Source organism: Apus apus, chromosome 4, assembly GCF_020740795.1.
Source record: "Apus apus isolate bApuApu2 chromosome 4, bApuApu2.pri.cur, whole genome shotgun sequence".
In the NCBI taxonomy this organism is placed as follows: Eukaryota; Metazoa; Chordata; class Aves; order Apodiformes; family Apodidae; genus Apus; species Apus apus.
Window position 1 is genome coordinate 37,727,182 of NC_067285.1, and position 18,098 is coordinate 37,745,279.

Here is an 18,098-nt window from a genome sequence, read left to right on the forward strand (position 1 = left end):
TTATAGATTGACTTGATGCCCCATGACCTCATCACCCAGCTCTTGAGAGTACTGGCCATAGAAACCAAGCAAGAGAAGGCCATTATCAGTGCAGACCCCACAGAGCTCACTCTCAGCGGTCTGGAAGCATTTTCCTTTGACTACATTGTTAAGTGGCCTCTGTCCCTTATTATAAACAGGTAAAGTATCAATCCACTGAAGATTAAAGAGGCAGAAGCTTCTTTTATGGGGTTGAAGTGCATTTCCACACAGTAAAACACTGAAAAGCATGTATCCTTAAAGGGATGTTAGAAGTTGCTGACTGGTAGGGAAAGCCTTGGGGTTCCTGAGCCCTGCTTGATCCATTTGTAGGCCATGAAATATCGTTGTCTCTTCAGCAGATCTGTGCTAGACCATGTCATGCTTGGAAAGCTTAGCTTTCCTTTTAAATTGTGTGAATACATAGATTAAAGCCTGCTCCCTGGTTTTCCTTGTGGCTGGTCACCCAGTTTTCATTTGTCCATGGCTTTCTGAAGTGTGTCCCCTGAGAAGGTGAACTTTGACAAGAGAGCATCCATGCAAGAATCCACCATTTCTCAACTGTGGGGAGCAGAAAAAAATGCACTTGCTATTATCCCTGGTTGCAAACTGGAAGGCTGCAGGTTGTTGCTGGAAAATACCAAACTATTTTGCATTTAAGCGAGTTGTGAGGGACTCAACAGTTCATTTTTCTGCTGGGCTTTGTCCCCTGCTTCCCTGGAGAAAAACAGGCTGCTGTGAGCCAGGGCAAAAGGGATGAGCAGTGCCACCTGCACAGGGTGACAGATGTTGAATAGTGAACTGCCAACAGCGAGTTGGTCCCTTCCTTTCACCTTTAAAAAAATGAGTTGACATGGTGGCACTTCTCTAATGCCCCAATGCCTTTGAAATGGTGTCTCTTTATTTCACATAGAGGGTGGCAGCTCTGCAAGTGAAAATACTCTTTGGTCGGGCCTCACCAACTGTATTGACTGGAGCTGAGCAGACACCTACACTCAAGTGTCTGAGTGCAGACCTGAATCCAGTCCCTGAAGCTATAAATAAGCATCCCATCTGCTCTGACAGTGTGTTGCTGGCAGGGTAGTGCTGCCGGTAGCTTGGTTACAGCTTTTGCTTTGTCTTCTTGGAGAATCCTGGTGGGTTGTTTTGGTGCTCTTAGGACAGTGGGTACCTGACCAGAGGCTTTCAGCCCTCCATCCAAGCACCTACAGAGGTGAGCTTTCTATGGGTACCTTGAGAGACATGAAGAAAGAGGCTGGTGATGTACCTGCTGGCAGGGAGTACAGAGGAGGGACTCTTGGAGAGAAATTATTTGTGATGTGATTTTTTTTTTATCCCCCCCCTTGGTTCAAATTGTTTCAGCATGGATCTGTGTGTGTCTGAGGGCGTGAGGAACATACTGTGTGAAGTCTCTTTGCCTTTGAGCAGCCTCAGCCTTCACAGCTTAGTCTGTCAATCAGAACAGGGCTTCTTCATCTGGCTGTTTTTCTCCTTTCTTTCCAGGAAAGCACTGACAAGATACCAGATGCTTTTCAGACACATGTTCTATTGCAAACATGTGGAAAGGCAGTTGTGCAACGTTTGGATCAGCAACAAGACAGCCAAGCAGTTCTCCCTGCATTCAGCTAAGTGGTATGGCCTTTTTTTTCCGCTGGATCAGATCTTACAGGTTGAGGTCAAAATACAACATTTTAGGTTTCATTCCTCTTTGTTGGTGTGGAGTTTTGAAAAGGAAGAGATGGAGTTTAGGGTTAGCTCCTTCTACAGCAGTTACAGCAGAGGACACCTGTGCACATTGAAGTGTTCACTTAACAAGGAAGGCTAGCAAGCCATTTATCGTGTTCATTTTTCCCTGCTGACAAAGGAATGTCTCACTTAAGAGTTACACTAGGAAAATTGCTTTAATATGAAAGTTTTAATGAAATAAAAGCAAATATTCAAAGTCTTCATCCAATCCACAGCAGATTCAAAACTCTGACCCTGGTACTTGAGGGAAAGCGCTTGGAATGTTTGGAAAATAATCAGAAATGGTTTGGATTAACTTGATAATCCCTCTCACACTGCAGCAGTGAATTTGCTAGGACAGAAATATTGAGCTCTGCTTGACTGTGCAAGCCTGGTGGTGGTTCTCCATGGCATTTGCTAGCTCTGAGTTGTGTGGGTGTGATTTCTCCCCTAGGTTTGCTGGTGCTTTCACACTGCGGCAGCGGATGCTGAATTTTGTACAGAATATCCAGTATTACATGATGTTTGAAGTGATGGAGCCAACGTGGCACATCCTTGAGAAGAACCTGAAACTGGTGAGTGTGCATACTTGAGAGAAGTTGGAACAGAAGTATTGACAGTCAATTTAAGAGAGGGGGAAAAAAGCCTAGTTTCAGTTGCTGCAGGTGTCTGTTAGTTTTGTTAGAGGCACTTGGGTATCTGTTGTTCTTGTCACAGCTCCTGGAAGGAAACAGAAGGCAGATGTACATCATCTTCTCTCTGGTAGGCATCATTTGATTAGATGCTTCTGGGTTGCCCATCTTTTCCCTCTTACAGGGTGAAAAACATTTATCTAGTGTACCAAACAACAGAACACCCCTGCATTAAAGCCACAGCAGCTCTCTTGGTAGCTCTCTGAGGAGCCCTGTGAACCTTCTACATCAACTTATAGTTTCTGCTGTGGTCTAGGAGGCTGTTCTGGGCTCTGCTAACCAATCTGTCATCCTTTCTCCTGGAGAATTCACAGGAGGTATTTGGTCTAGGGTTGTAAGCAGCTCTGGCTAGGACTTCTGAACAAGAAGAGGTTTTGTGTCAAGCCCCTGGATGAGCTGAGAAAAGTGTACTTGGTGCTTTGTTTTCTTGGAAGTTTAGGTTTGCAAAATGTAGCACTCAATTTCCTTTCCTTGAGTCAAGGTACTTGAAGTCATCCTGTCCTGGACTCTTACATCCTGATTTCAGGTAGTGCTTCCTTTCAGTCTCTGTTGAGGTGTCCTGGAAGGGATTGTTCATTGCAGGCTGTGTTGACAGCATCCCCTGAGGAGAAGAGACAATCTGCTGACTCCAGGGTTTTTCCAGAGACTTTCTATCTGAAGATCCACCTCTGCTTTGGCTCTCAGCCATTGAGTTTCTCTGCTCCTTCAGAGATATAGTGATGTTGAAGCATATGGATTTCAGTTCCAAAAATAAATCTGCCAGTTTATACTGTTTCTCAGAGCAGCCTATTCCCAAGAAATGTCTGTAAACCAAAGCTTGTGATAGCCCAAGTGGGCAGAACTTTTCCTTCACTGTGGAGCATCTGTGAGCCTCTTTAGCCTGCCAGGTATGTTGAGATAGCAGGTATGAAGCGACTTTTCTGGCACTGAGGAAAGGTCTTTTCATGGCTGTATGGCAAGAAGGAGATCTGGCTGTGCCTTCACCACATACTTCTTCATTTGTGAAACCTGGAGGGCTGCAGCAGCCTTTTGTAGAGCATTTCTACCACTGCTCTGTATGTGAAGGGCTCCTCCAAGTAATGGGTGCAGTAGTAGCAACTCAAAGGTACCCATGATGTGACAATGTACACAGGTCATCACTTGAAACTGAGAACATTTTTGGCAAGTTAGCAAGGTCTTTGAGATGTAATCCAAATGTCTGTTTGCCTCCCATCCAAACAGAAACAGAATGTTGGGGGTTGGAAGGGACCTCTGGAGATCCTCGAGTCCAAGCCCCCCTGCCAGAGTAGAACCAAAACTAGGGCAGGTCACTCAGAAAGGCATCCAGACAGGTCTTGAAAGTCTTCAGAGAAGGAGACTCTGCAACCTCTGTGGGCAGCCTGTCCCAGGGCTCTGTCACCCTCACAGCAAAGAAGTTCTTCCTCATGTTGAGGTGGAACTTCCTGTGCTGGAGTTTGAATCCATTGCCCCTCGTCCTATCCCAGGGCACAAGTGACAAGAGCTTGTCCCTGCCTTCTTGATGCCCTCATGTATTTATAGATATTAATTAGATCCCCCCTCAGTCTTCTCTCTAGGCTGAACAGGCCCAGGTCTCTCAGCCTTTCCTCCTGAGGCAGGTGTTCCAGTCCCTTCATCATCCTCATAGCCTCCCTTGGACTCTCTCCAGTAGATCCCTGTCCCTCTTGAACTGGGGAGCCCAGAACTGGACACCTGGTCTCACCAGGGCCAAGTAGGGAGGGAGGAGAACTTCCCTTGATCTGCTGGAGACACTCCTCCTGATGATACCATTGGCCTTCTTGGCCACCGGGGCACATTGTTGTCCCATGGAGAACTTGTCTACCAGGACTCCAAGGTCCTTCTCCAAGGAGCTGCTCTCTAGCAGATCACCTCCTGGCCTGTCCTGGTGCATTTGGTTGTTCCTTCCCAGGTGCAGGACTCTGCACTTATTCTTGTTGAGCCTCATGAGGTTCCTGTTTGCCCAGCTCTCCAGCCTGTCCAGATCTCACTGAATGGCTGCACAGCCTTCAGGTGGATCAGCCAATCCTCCCAGCTTTGTGTCATCAGCAAACTTGCTGAGAAGACACTCTGTCCCACCATCAAGGTCATTGATAAAGATGTTGAACAGGCCTGGACCCAGCACTGATCCCTGTGGCACTCCACCAGTTCCAGGTCTCCAGCTGGACTCTGCACCATTGGCCACCACTCTTTGGGCTCTATTGTGTAGCCAGTTCTTAATCCTTCTCACTATCCATTCTTTTATCTCACACTTCCTGAGCTTGCTTCAGTGTCCTTCAAGGCTTTTAAACCTCTGGGGGTGGAGCATGCCCTCGACCAGCTCAGGAGAGGTCTGGTTCTAGGCATGGTGACATGTTGTGATATGGGCACCTGGGAGTCCAGCATCTCACCACTGCTGGCTAAATAAGCTGTTTTAGCAGTCCTTGCCATGCAGTCCTTGAGAAATCTGCTCACCAGGGGTGACACAGCTCCAGCTGCTAGGTAACATCTTCCTTGATTGAAATAAAAGCAGCATTTCTTTCCAAAAAGAAGATACAGAACTGGCTCCTTAACCTCTGTAGCCTGTAAACTGGGGTTGCTTTGTCCTTTCCTGTGTGTTGTAGGAGGGAAAAGGATGATCCTCACTGGTCTCATGTAGAGCCTTCTGCTGTGTTTTTCTTTGTCAGACTTTTCTTGTGTGTGCATTTCCACTTGATTTTAAGATGCTTTCTTCCTAAAAATAGAACTAGTATCTTCATTTTCACAGCATCATTGTCTTCATCAACACAGCTAGCGTCTTCATTGCATTGGGGTTTGATCTAGATGATCTTTAAGGTCCTTTCCAACCCAAACCATTCTGTGATTCTGTGATTCCTGGATTTATCCCTGCCTTATCCTAGTTGTTTCAAAGGTTATGGGGTTTTTTTGGCAGTAATCCTGAAGGAGCAGTGCAGATACCTTGGCAATTTTAGTCCTGTGGTTCTTTCCCCAGCTTGACTAGTGTTCTCAGCTTCAGCACATCCCAAAATCACACAGAGCAAGAGGGTTTTTAATCTGTCGTGTTGTCCTGGTTTGACTCAGGATGGGCAATTAAACCAGAGACAACAATGCTCTTGATCCCCTCCCCCTCCCAGCCAGGTAGGAAAGGAGAGAGAGAATGAAGTAGAGTCTTTCCAGATTGAAAACTAAACTAGACAGCTTTAATTAAATACTAATCATAAAAGAAAATATGTACAATTATGTACAAATGTGTTCAGGAATGTGCAAACTCCTCTTGCCTCCCCGCACCCCCACAATTCCCCTGGCATCTCCTGAACCATGAGCAGCCCCAAAATGTCCCAGAGCTGCTGGAGAGAGGGCAGAGCAGACAGGAGCTGAGGGGAGAGTGATGAGGGACAGGGATGCACAGGCCTGGGGATCAAGGAGCATGGATGAATGGATGGACGGAGTCCTCCCCGGATGCTGACCATGGACAGGAGAGAAGGGGAGAAGAGGCAGGAAGGAAGTTGTCTTCTGTGATCTCTGACCTTCCTCTGAGCTTACATAGCTTTATGAAATGGAAGATCTCTGGCCAGTTTTGCTGTCTGTCTAACTCAGCCTCCTCTGGGGGGGTCAGAGATCTCCCTGTCGTGTCTGAGCCCACAGGACAAAGAAGGGATCTTGGAATCTTGGCAGTAGCATAAACATTCCAGCGTTGTCAATCCCAGCTGGAACACTTGCTGCTAGTTAAAAGAGAGCTTACTGAAGGAAAAAAAAATCAGTAAAAGGAAAATTATCTTCATCCTGGCTCAAACCAGGACATTTGTGAGACTTGAGACTGAAAAAGCCCATTGAAGTAGCACAGCTGGACAAAAATCTTGCAGCATCCTTGCACCACTGCAAGTCCCAGTTCCTTATTGTGTGTTTCTGAATAACCTGTATGTCTTAAGCCTCATAAACTTCCTGACATTGAAGGTTCTTGGGTTTATTTTTCTCTTTTCCACTTGACTGAGATTGTGAAGGTGGGAGTGGGCAGGATAGGCAGATTTAAAAGCAAAGGAGCATGTTCATAAAGCAAGTAACTCCATCCTGAGCCTCCTTTCCAGTGAAGGGTTTGGGTGGTTAAAGGAAGCTTTATTTGGTTGAGAAGGTGACGTGAAAGGTAAATCAAAGGTCATAAAAGGTAAAAAGCCTGTGAAGGGCTGTTGAAGGCAGGAATGCAAATACAGTCTCCATCTCAGGATGTTTCTGAAAGCTGGGAGGCACATGAGAAGTATCTCAGTGTGCCTCAGAGTGTGGCTGAGAGGTGGCTGTCTGTGACAGAGTGCTGGGCTCGTGCAGCCCAGCAGACCTGTTTTGGTTTTTCATTATTGCTCTGTCCTGTCACAGGCATCTAATATTGATGATGTCCTGAGCCACCACACAAGCTTCCTGGATAACTGCCTGAAGGACTGCATGCTAACCAACCCAGAGCTGCTGAAAATCTTCTCCAAGCTGATGTCAGTCTGTGTCATGTTCACAAACTGCATGCAGGTATGGACCAGGTCATTGCCAGCTGCTTTGGGTGCCAGCCAGCCATGACAGTCCCTCTTTGTCAACTCAGCCCCTCTTGTCCTCAATGCATGTGGAGGAGCCTCTGCTTCTCCTGCCAGAAGGCTTCAGAGTTTGTCTGCTCAGATGCTCATCCTTTCTCCCAAATGGTTTCTGTGGCTTCTTCCTCCACAAAATTCTCTATGCTCTCCCTCTTCAATGTGGGGATCAGTTTCATATGAATCAACTTCACTCTGTTCCACCATCCTGCAGCAGAATTTGAGGTGTAAGTTGTAGGCCTCTGTAGTTTTTAACATGCTCTTTGGAGGGTCAGGTGAGGACTGATGATTGGACCCGTGTCACACAGTGGTGGGAGTTGGAAGTGACCTCTGGAGATCATCTAGTCCAACCCCCTGATAGAGCAGGGTCACCTAAAATAGATCACACAGGAACACGTCCAGACAGGTTTGGAATGTCTCCAGTGAAGGAGCCTCCACACCCTCTCTGGGCAGCCTGTCCCAGGGCTCTATCACCCTCACAGGAAAGGAATGTGAACCTTGACTCTCCTGTGCTCCAGCTTGTGCCCATTGCCCCTTGTCCTGTCACTGGGCACTGCAGAAAAGAGACTGGTCCCATCCTCCTGACACCCCCTGTAGATATTTATAAGATCCCCCCTCAGTCTCCTCTAGGCTGAACAGCCCCAACTCTTCCAGCCTTAATCATCTTAGTGGCCTGTGCTGCACTCCCTCCAGTAGCTCTTTGTCCTTCATAGAATCATAGAATCATAGCTCTCCAGCTGGTCAGCCCCAGCCTGTACTGATCCGTGGAGACTAATCTAGCCAGCATCTTAGGAAGCCCACAGCTTTAAAAGAAACCAGAACAAACCACCTTCCTTTGTGCTTGGGGAACTTTGTGTCTTTGCATCAACAATGTCATCGGAGTTACTGTTCATGGGAGGTAGCTACTGCAGGGCTAGCAGGGCTCAGTCAGCCTCCTGCTTTGCCATCATGGAGTAAACAGGATCTAACTACTTCCCCAACCCTCTACCCTTCCAAGAGGTTCACCCAGAGCATGAAGCTGGATAATGAGCTGGACAGGCTCACCTTAGAGCATGGCACGATGCTGGGCCCACCAACAGAGGAGGAGCGTGCGGAAGAGGCTGCGAAGAAGAAGCTGACCAACAAGGTGGGACACGGGATGGACAGCTGGGGCCTTCCCAGCCTGGGTTGCAGTCTGAACAGGGTGGCTGTCCTATATCTTGCAGATAGACCTTCTTAGTTTCTAAAGCACCTCTGGCCCCAGAAGCAGAGTCTTTACAGAATGGTGGGCATTGTTGAGGGCAGTGTGGAGCGCTGGTGGTGTTCTCAAAGTCTGCTTTGAAGACCCTGTCTCCTACAGCAGCCTCTGCACTTGTTTTGAAGTTCTTAGTTGCATTTCCAGCTGTGCAGTGGGTACCCATGCACTCTCTGCAACTCAAGAACTTTCTTCTTTCCAGAACCAGCCTTTTGTAATGGATCACAGCATATATTTGGGGATAACTCTACTTGGATCTGCTCTGAGGTTCTCCCAGATAGGCATAGCAAGGTTTTGTAACTACCAAGCACCTTGCAGCTGTTAGAAAGATTTATTTTGGTGGCTGAGCAGCTACTAAGTTTTATGGCAGGTTAGGAAATAGGGAAAGGAATAATTTGCATCTCTAGAGCAAGTGTGAGGCAGAAAACACATGAGGCCACTGTGACTTTGTCTTGACAGCTTTTAGCAGAGCATGCTGACAGCCTCCACCTGACCTCTGGCTTCGAAGCAACTATCAACAAGTTTGATAGCAATTTCTCCACACATTTGCTGGACCTGTTGGACAAACTGAGCATTTACAGCACCAATGACTGCGAGCACAGCATGCTCAACATCATCTACAGGTGAGCCGGCAGTTTCCTCTCTGTAACTTCCCCTCCTGTCATTCCCAAATTCAGGTCAGGAAGAATAATTGCTGTTTAGAACTGGCCACGTCTGCCCCAGCAATGAAAACAGGGACATCATGAGAAATGTGGCTTTGCCAGGCTTTAAAAAAACCCACTTTCCTTTAAATCATGTGAAATTCATCTGTTCATGTTGTATATGCAATGAAAGTTGTTAGTGTTCTTGGGGGTTGTCTCACTGTGCATGCAGTGAATCAGCTGATTCCTGAATAAGGATTCCAAGATGAGAAAATCATGCAAGGGGTTGATCCTAAGTGGCTATTTTGTTAGAAGTTCACGTCTTGTCTTTATTTAGATAAGTGTCCTGTCATATGTTTTTATTGTGGCCTCACCCATACTTCTTAGAATCATAGAATCACAGAATGTGTTGAGTTGGAAGGGACCCATCAGGATCATTGAGTCCAACTCCTGTCCCTGTGTAGGGCACCCCAAGAATCACACCACATGCCTGAGAGCATCATCCAAAGGCTTCTCAGCTGAACCCAGGCAGGCTTGGTGCTGTGACCACTGCCCTGGGGAGCTGGTTCCAGTGCTCAGCCACCCTCTGGGTGAAAAACCTTTTCCTGATATCCAACCTAAACCTCCCCTGATTCAGGTTCCTACCATTTCCCCCAGTCCTGTCACTGGTCACAGGAGTGAAGAGATCAGGACCTGCCCCATCTCTTCCCCTCCTGAGGAACCATAGACTGCAATGAGGTCACCCATCATCCTCCTCTTCTCCAAGCTGAACAATCCAAGTGACCTCAGCTGCTCCTCATAAGTCATCCCTTCCAGATCCTTCACCATCCTCATGGCTCTCCTTTGGACACTCTCCAATAGATTGATGTTCTTTTGGTAGCGTGGTGCCCAAAATTCCTCCATTAAAAAAATCAAAATCAAATCAAAGAAATCAAAATTCCTCCAGTAATATCTAGAAGTCAGGTCTACAAGATACCCTGCAGGGAGAGAGAGGAGATCCCAGTTGTGCTGTGAGGTTTATAAGTCTTTGTTGCTTTTTCAGAAAAATAAGGTGCATGAGGCCTTCATTGGAATGAGGAATATTTATTTTTGCTATGAGACTCGTGCGTATTGTCTTTTTAAGAGCTGTGGTACAGACATGGGGCTCCAGAATGTGCCTGATAACTGGTTAATCACATCCCCTTGGTGCTGGAGGGATTTGTGCTCCCACCCCTAGGAATTTTAGGACAGAACAGAGTAGATACCTATTCTTTTTAACCACAGAGGATACTTGAAGCTTTCTCCTGATTTTGCTTCGTCCTCTCTTTTGTCTTATTTAAGTGTAGTCCTATTGCTCCTCTGTTTTGTTTGAGCTTTTTGAACTTTACTTCTTGTTGCTCTTTCTCATCCTTTAACTTCATCTTCAGGAAAACCATGAGGATATTAACCTGGAACCAGAAAGAGAAAAGGTTTCAGGGATAGTTTTTTTGAAGCCGGTTGTTGTCCCCTCCTCATCCCATGTATCTCGAAGCTCTCATTGTCCTTTTCTAACAGCATCTGACAGGACTGTCCAGAATTCCTGGTACCAACCTTTGCGAACAATGTTTTGTGAAGTATTCCAGTAGGAGACTGGGCTTCTGGTTGTCCTTTAGTTCTGAGAACTTCTTCACCAGCAACTACCATTCACTTACACAGACCCTGGCCTCCCGTGTTAGCATCTGCTGCTCGTTATAAAATGTGGTCACACAGCTGACACCAAGGTTGAACACTAAAACCTGTTGTCCCTGTTACCATGGGTGCCTCCAGGAGTGGAGTCTGAGCCACCAGCTCCAACAACACTGAAGGGAATTACATGTTTTTAGTCTTCCTTGTAGGATTGTATTCCTTATTTAAGGAGGGCAGGGATACTCACACCTGAAGGGAAATGCAGTGCCAGAGGACTGCTTGCTGCTCTGAACTCTCCTCCTTCCATTCCTTGTTAGGGTAGAAGCTTATCTTCCTGCCACTAGAAGTGCCCTTGTTGGTGGATACTCAGTCCCTGAAATGGGAAGGTTGGTTCCCATTCTTCTCCCCATTCTTCCCGTTAGGACTTCTCCACAGTCCTAATGACTCATTGACTCCATCTCTGAAGTGACCAGAGTCTGAGGTCTCCTTATCTTGGAAATTCTTCAAAGACTTTTTTTTGTGGCTGTGAGTGGAGGCCCCAACTGTACAGGTGCTTGCTGTTCCTGTCAGGACTAACCAGGACCACTAAGTCTCTGCAAATCCTTTGTTATGATGCTCCATCCAGGAGATCTTCATGGCAACTAACTCCATGATCCAGCCACTTGGACAATGTTGCAGGTGGCTCAGGGCGTGGCTAACACAGTGTTGAAGACCAAGTTGCCTGCTCTTAGCAGAAGAGCATCATGACCCCACAGTCCTTGAGTCTTGTAAAGAACACATGGAGATCGTCTCATTGGTAGCATTGCCCAGCTCAGTCCAAGGCTGGAGTTGGTTCTCAGCTTAATCAAGAAGTCAGCTATGTCCACTCCTTGACCAGTCTTTACACCATGCAATGCAGACCTGCAGTCTTCCATCGTGCTTCATCATGTGTGATCCCAGACGCTGATGTAAGGCCTTTTCTGGCAGTAGCTCAGGTGGTGTCCTCCTCCTACCACTGTTCCTACACTTAGCATCAGAAGTTCACCTCTTTTATCATTGCCTCCCCACCCTCATGTAAACTTTATGCATCTACTAGGATGGTGGGACAAGCTGATGGTGCACCATGGAGACTAGCTGTGGTTTGACTGTGGGTCCACGGTGCCATGGCCAGGAGCGGTTCTCCAACAGATGCCTCTGTCTCACAGACCACACACAAGTGTCAAGTGTGGCAGGAGGTTACTCCTGAGCTGTGGAAGCTCTGGAGCCAGTTCTTTCCAACATGGAGAGGTTGTTTTTTACAAGTACTTCCTGCTTCAGGAGAAAGCAGAAGGATGGTGATATACGTGTGTTGTGAGAAAACAAAATGGTTCCAGTAAAAATCTGTGTGGAGAATGGTGACCTAAGCTGCAACCAGCTGCTCAGAAGAAGGTTGGAGTCCTTTGCCTCCTGGTATTTCCAAGCCCCAGTTCTGTTCAAGGGCTGTAATACTGGGTCTTTATGCCATCAGGACTGTCATCACTATCAAGTCCCCCCAACTGGGCTGGGAGGAGCCACATGAGCTTCACCAAGATGTTGGACAGAGCTGGACCTTAACTGTCAAACCAGGTGCCTCCATTTCCTTAGCAGATACACTGCACGTGAATAGGCCATGGCTTGCCATTTCTGGAGGCTGCTTAGTGAGGTTTTAAAGAGTGGGATTCCTACCATGGATGGTGTGACCTTTAGCTCTCGTTCAGTCTCATTCGGAGATTATTTGATCCAGTCCTAGACTCTATGACAACAAGAACCCAAGAACCAGAACAGAGACAGTTGCCATCTGAAATAACATACTTGACAGAGAGATGGAAGACTTTAGAAGATGTACTGGTCTTTTCTGAGAAATGAGAAGCTTTTTATGTGACTGCTTTTCAGAGGTGATAGTCAACATGTCCCTTTCATTCCTGATTCTGGTGCCGTGCTTTTGTTTGGCCATGGTTAAGATGTATTCAGTTTGCAGTCCTGAATAACTGAGGCGCAACCGGAGTCACTCCACATCCCAGTAGTGAAAAGGGGAAGTGCCACAGCAGAGAGGACTTGGTCAGAAGGATGACTTAATTCCAAATCTTACCCATCAAGTGCTGTTATTCATCCCCTATCCTTCCTTTACCAGTTTGGAAGAAACAGCAATGACTGAGCTTAGAGTAAGAGCAGAAGAACATTGGAAGCAACATGAACCCCCGTGACTAGAAGTTCCAGCTGAACTGTAAGCAGAATTTGAGGAAGCACCAGGCCAATTCTGAAGAGATAGTTATGAAAGATCATTTAACCTTCAAAACATAGCTGAAAGGGAAGCAAATAAAAATCTGCCATTCAAGAAGGTTGGAACAGATCACAGAATCGCAGAATCATCCTGTTTGGAAAGGACCTTGAAGATCATGAAGTCCAACCATAACCTAAATCCACCAACCATAACCTAATCTACCTGTTCAGTGCTTAAATCATGTCCCTGATCAACACTAGAAATGCAACAGAGCCTCAAAGCATGGAGGTGAATGAGTCCTGCCCTTATAGGTTTGATAAACATCCCCACCTCAGTGCCAGGTCTCCTTCATACAACACTTGAAAGGAAAAAAGATGAGTGCTTCAACCGGGAGAAAGCAACAGAAATTCCATCTGTCAAAGCTGTTTTCTGCAGTCACCAAAAAAATGTCAGGGAACAATTTGTTGCTGTTTGTGTCGGGTTGTTAAGCAACATGAAGCTCAAATATTGTGCCCATTCATTTAAGTATTGGAGCAACTTCCTTTGATAAATGAAAAGAGTAACTTTTCTGTGATTCACAGGCTAGTGTCAGCTGGCTCTCAGTGTTCCCAGGGCATTTGTTTTTAGGAGCTGCATGTCTTAGTTGGCTTCCTGGTGCAGAGATCTGCCCTAAGGAAGGTCCCAGCAGGTGTGGACCCAGGTGGTTTTGTGTCATCTTTGTGGATTATCGAACAGCCAGATTATGATGGGGACCTGTGGGCCCTGGTTGACAGCCAGCTTAACGTGAGCCAGCAGTGTGCCCAGCTGGCCAAGAAGGCCACCAGCATCCTGACCTGCATCAGGAATAGTGTGGCCAGCAGGAGTGGGGATGTGATTGTCTCCCTGTGCTGGCACTGGTGAGTCTGCACCTGGAATCCTGGGGTCAGTTCTGGGCCCCCCACAACAAGCAGGACATTGAGGTGTTGGAGCGTGTCCAGAGAAGGGCAGTAGAGCTGGGGAAGGGTCCTACGAGGAGAGGCTGAGGGAGCTGGGATTGTTTAGTTTGAAGAAGAGAAGGCTGAGGGGAGACCTCGTTGCTCTCTACAACTCCCTGAAAGGAGGTTGTGGTGAGGTGGGGCTGGCCTCTTCTCCCAAGTGAATAATGACAGGACCAGAGGAAATGGCCTGAAGCTGCTCCAGGTGTGGTTTAGACTGGATATTAGGAAGAATTTCTTTACCCAAAGAGTGGTTGGACACTGGAAGGGGCTGCCCAGGAAGGTGGTGGAGTCACCGTCCCTGGAGGGATTCAAAAAACATGTAGAGGTGGCACTTCAGGACATGCTCTAGTGGCCACTGGGGGCGTTTTCTGGGTTAATGGTTGGACTTGGAGATCTTGGAGGTCTGTTCCAACTGTGACAATGCTGTGATTCTGTGATACTGCTGATGTTGCCTGCTCTGGGGAGGTGTTTGCAAGTATTAGCAATACTGGGGATTTTGGCTGAACGTCTTCTTGAATCGTGAATCTGTTTGAAGCATTGGAGGTGGTGGTAATTGAAACTGCAGCAGGTTTTACAGTGGATAAAAGAGTGGATTTCATATGGGAATGAATAACAGAGTTCAGTGGTGGTGAACTCTGATATTGAGGGTGGTGTGAAGTGGCTGGGAAGTGTGGAGAGGAGCCCTCACCCCCGCTGCCTTGCCCCTGGCCCATGTGTGACACGTCTCCAGGGTTGTGTGGCCAAGCTGTGGCTCCCTGTATTTTCCTATATATATCCTTTCCCCTGTATTTTCTGTACCTGTAAAGAACAGGTGACATCTGGCCTGTTCCCATCTAGCACAGAGGAGGTGTCACCATGCTGTGGCACAGCAAGACTTGCCTGGCTTGGCTTCACGCCCCTTATTTTGGACAATTTGTCCTCAAATTCATCCAACCCCAGAAAAGAGCTGATGTATTTTTGGATCCCCTTGCTGCCTCAGCAAGGAAGCTGCAGAGGGGGCCCTGGGCTGGCTGTGTGCCACCCTTGGGCCCAGCTGAGCTGGTGGCCTCCTGGAACCTCGGGGGTTTTTTTCTCTCAGGTTGGACTTCAATGGCTTCTACACGGAGCGTTTGGAGCACATGTCCGCCGAGCGCAGTCAGAAGGCAGCTCCCCTGCCTGCCTGCCTGCCTGGGACAGCCCAGTGAGGCCCCACCAGGCCCCACCAAGCCCCACCACCACGTCCTCACCAGCGGAGAACCAGACGCTTGCTTTGAGCCACCAGAACTCAACCCTTCTCTCTACACCCCCAGTGCCAGCTGTAAATGAGCCCCAAGGCTTTTACCAGAGAGACATGGGAATATTCAACCCCCTGAAATGTCTGCCATGGGTTTTGTCTTCTGAGAGGCTTTTCTTAAGTCCTTTTAGTCCTTTTTTTTCTTTTTTTTTTTTTTAATTACATTGTAAACTGATGTATTTGTGTGTTATAAAATAAACTAAAAAAAAACCCAGTATGAGGGTTATTTTGTCTGTTGACAGAACTCAATGTGCAACTTCTAGGTGAATAAATTCTGGTCAGCTCACAGGGACTTAGTTTGGCTGCCACCTGGCTTCATTTTGGGGGGAGAGCATAGCTGGGGGTGTTGCTGGAATGAAGTTGGTGAGCTGCTCTAACCAAAAAGATGGGCTTTGGAGGCAATGAGCAGGAACTTGATGTCCATGTCATATTGGGCAGGTCCTCAGCAGAGTTGTGCAGCCAGCAAAATTTCTTGAGCCAGTTTGGAAGCTGGTGGAAGAGAAGTGTCTCCCAGGGGCAAGTGGTAACAAAGACACATGCCAGAGACCCAGAGGCCTCAGTGGAGATGTGCTGTGGATACGGGGCTGAGTGTGTTCCTGACCTGCCCTTCTCCCTCACCTCCTCCTCTTCAAGGACCTTTTAGAGTGTGTTGGAGGAAAGAGCCAGGTCCTCTTTGCTCTGGTGGCCTAAAGCTGGTCCTCCAGCTTAGCAGAAGGAGAGCGACCCAAGGAGAGGATGGAGACCACCAGCCCTGGAGCAGGACTGACTTCCTTCATTTGAAGGTTGAGTTTGAGGATGAAGACCTCAGGCAGTATCATCCGGCTCTTCAGGGCCAGGACTTGTCTAGTTCACGGGGAAGGGAAAACTTCCTGTTCCCCTCACCCAGGTGTTCATCGAGGGCGGCTTGGAGAACTTCACTGCCCATTTCCATTAAGTGTCTGTGGACCTATAGACTTAACAGCCTGTGCTGGAGCTCAGACAGAGGGGCCTAGGTCCTTGGAGGAGCCCTTGGTGTCCAACATCTCAGGCTAGAGAAACTCCCCTGGCACCTCGCTGTGTCACCATTCGTCACACATACTTATCTTAAACCAACAAGCAGGGTGGTGGCTGCTGCAGGAAAAAAAACAGTTCACCCAATTTAAATTAAACCAGGATTTAAGCTGTTCATAGATTATTAAGGTGCAATTAACCACCCAGCACTGAGTCTCAGCAGAAGTCAAAGTTGGTTTTGAAATACTAATTTTTCAGATGTGAGCAACCTAGTCCCCACTCACTGCAGGAGGTTGGACTAGATGGCCTTTGAAGGTCCCTTCCCACCCAAACCAGTCTGGGATTCTCTGATTCAGTTTCCGCAGAACTGTGGCCCACACGTGGATGAGGGGCTTAGGGTGCTTGGACAGGTCTCCACACAGGTCTAGCTGAGAGTAGACCTTGGTCCTGCCAGCCCAAGCAGGAGGTGGACATGGGTCTTCTCTCCCTTCACCAAAAGTCAGGAGGTGCCAGGACAGGGGCAAGAAAAGGTCCTTCAAGGCCAGCTCAGCTCTGTGAACCTCAAGAGAGTTATCATTGTGGTGGAGACAACCCTAATGGAGATGGTTAGATAGTCATGACCAGGAGGGTAAAGACACTGGAGTAGCACTTGTCTGCAGGGATCTCTCTGCCATTTTGAAGAGTATTTGTCCCTGGTGACAGAGCTCTGTTGCAGCCAAATTCAGTGTCTGATCCTGATCTTTCATTACATGCAAAAGTTTCCAAGTGTTTCCTGGCTGGTCTTGGCCCAAAACACTGAGAAAGTATAAAAAATTAGTTTTGTGGATGGGGTTCTCTCTTCACAAGTAACCACTTGGAAAAGACAAGGAGTCATGGGTTGCACAAGAAGCTTCACCATATTGCTAAGAAATACTTTATCCTGAGAACACTCACTTGCTGGAGTAACCCCCCCAGGGATGTGGTGGAGTCCCCATCATTGGAAGGTTTCAAGATGCATCTGGACAAGGTGCCAGATAACCTCATGCAGGCTCCCTTTGGCATGACAGGTTGAACCAGGTGATCTTCAGAGATCCTTTCTGACCCGGGGTGTTCCATGGACAAGGGGTGGACACCAGTCAGCTTTGTGGCAGACTGGAGAGCTCAGGGTGCAGGGCATCTCCCAGATCAGCCCCACATGGTGGTTCCAGCCCCTCCAATCCTTTGGGATCAGGGCGGGTCCCAGGTGCCCCACTGATATGCTCTGATGTCCCACACTCCCTGCAGGGCCCCTAACAGCTCAGTCCCCCACGGTGGCCCCAGCCCCTCCATCATCTTAGTGCTCCATCACCCCAGTGCCCCACAGACGCCCCCTTCCATGTCCATCAGACATGCTCAATGTCCCTGGACTCTCCAGCCCCTCTTGTCACCTAGAGACAAGCAGGTACCTCCAGTGCCCCATGGACACCCACCCCCATGCCCCACATACAGTCACCATCCAGTGCCCCATGGACAATTCTGCCTCCTGTGGCAGCCCCTCTGAGCCCCTCCAGCACCTCAGAGCCAGGTGGGGCTTCCCAGTGTCCCCTCCACCCCCAATACCCTACTGTCCCCTCTCAATGCCCTGTGGACCCTTACGGTGCCTCAGGACCTGTCCTCAGAGGCCATGGACCCTCCCTGGTGCCTCTTGGACATGCTCTGAAGCCACGTAGGCAGTTCCAGTGCCACTCGAACACCCTCTGATGCCATCTGCACACCTGACACCCCACAAACCCTTCTCTGTGTTTCACAAACATCCCTCGATGACCCGTGGACCCTCCTCAGTGCCCCAAGACCATCCCCAGTGCCTCAAGGACCCCTTCGATGCCTCTCGGACCCTCCCCAGTGCCTCACAAACTCTTCGCTGCCCTGTGGACCCCCTTGACGCCCTGTGGTCCCTCCCCAATTCCTCACTGACCCATTAATGCCCCGTGGTCCCTCCCAGTTCCCCACGCCCCCCCCCCCCCCCCCCCCGATGCCCCACGGACACCCCTCGGTGCCTCCCCACCGCCCCGCGGATCCCGCCGGCGGGGCCGCCCCGTCCCCGCCCCGTCCCGCCGGGTGAGTCACGGCAGCGGGGGCCGGCGGCAGCGGCGGGGCCGGGCAGGC

At 48.5% G+C, this 18,098-nt stretch overlaps 1 protein-coding gene across 4 annotated transcripts in view; it reads left to right on the forward strand.

Annotated features, from left to right (window-relative positions):
* Positions 1–15,280, forward strand: part of TUBGCP2 (tubulin gamma complex associated protein 2) — a 37,409-nt gene extending 22,129 nt beyond the window's left edge. For 2 of the 4 annotated variants that reach the window (XM_051618654.1, XM_051618655.1), the window contains exons 12-18: positions 7–179; positions 1,522–1,650; positions 2,198–2,318; positions 6,798–6,941; positions 7,995–8,123; positions 8,691–8,854; positions 14,790–15,280. In XM_051618654.1, coding sequence (XP_051474614.1) covers positions 7–179; positions 1,522–1,650; positions 2,198–2,318; positions 6,798–6,941; positions 7,995–8,123; positions 8,691–8,854; positions 14,790–14,895 — 966 coding nt within the window. In that variant the 3' untranslated portion in view covers positions 14,896–15,280. The remainder of the gene's footprint in view (positions 1–6; positions 180–1,521; positions 1,651–2,197; positions 2,319–6,797; positions 6,942–7,994; positions 8,124–8,690; positions 8,855–14,789) is intronic. The other 2 variants (XM_051618656.1, XM_051618657.1) reach the window with 2 other exon arrangements.
* Positions 15,281–18,098: the final 2,818 nt, after the last annotated feature.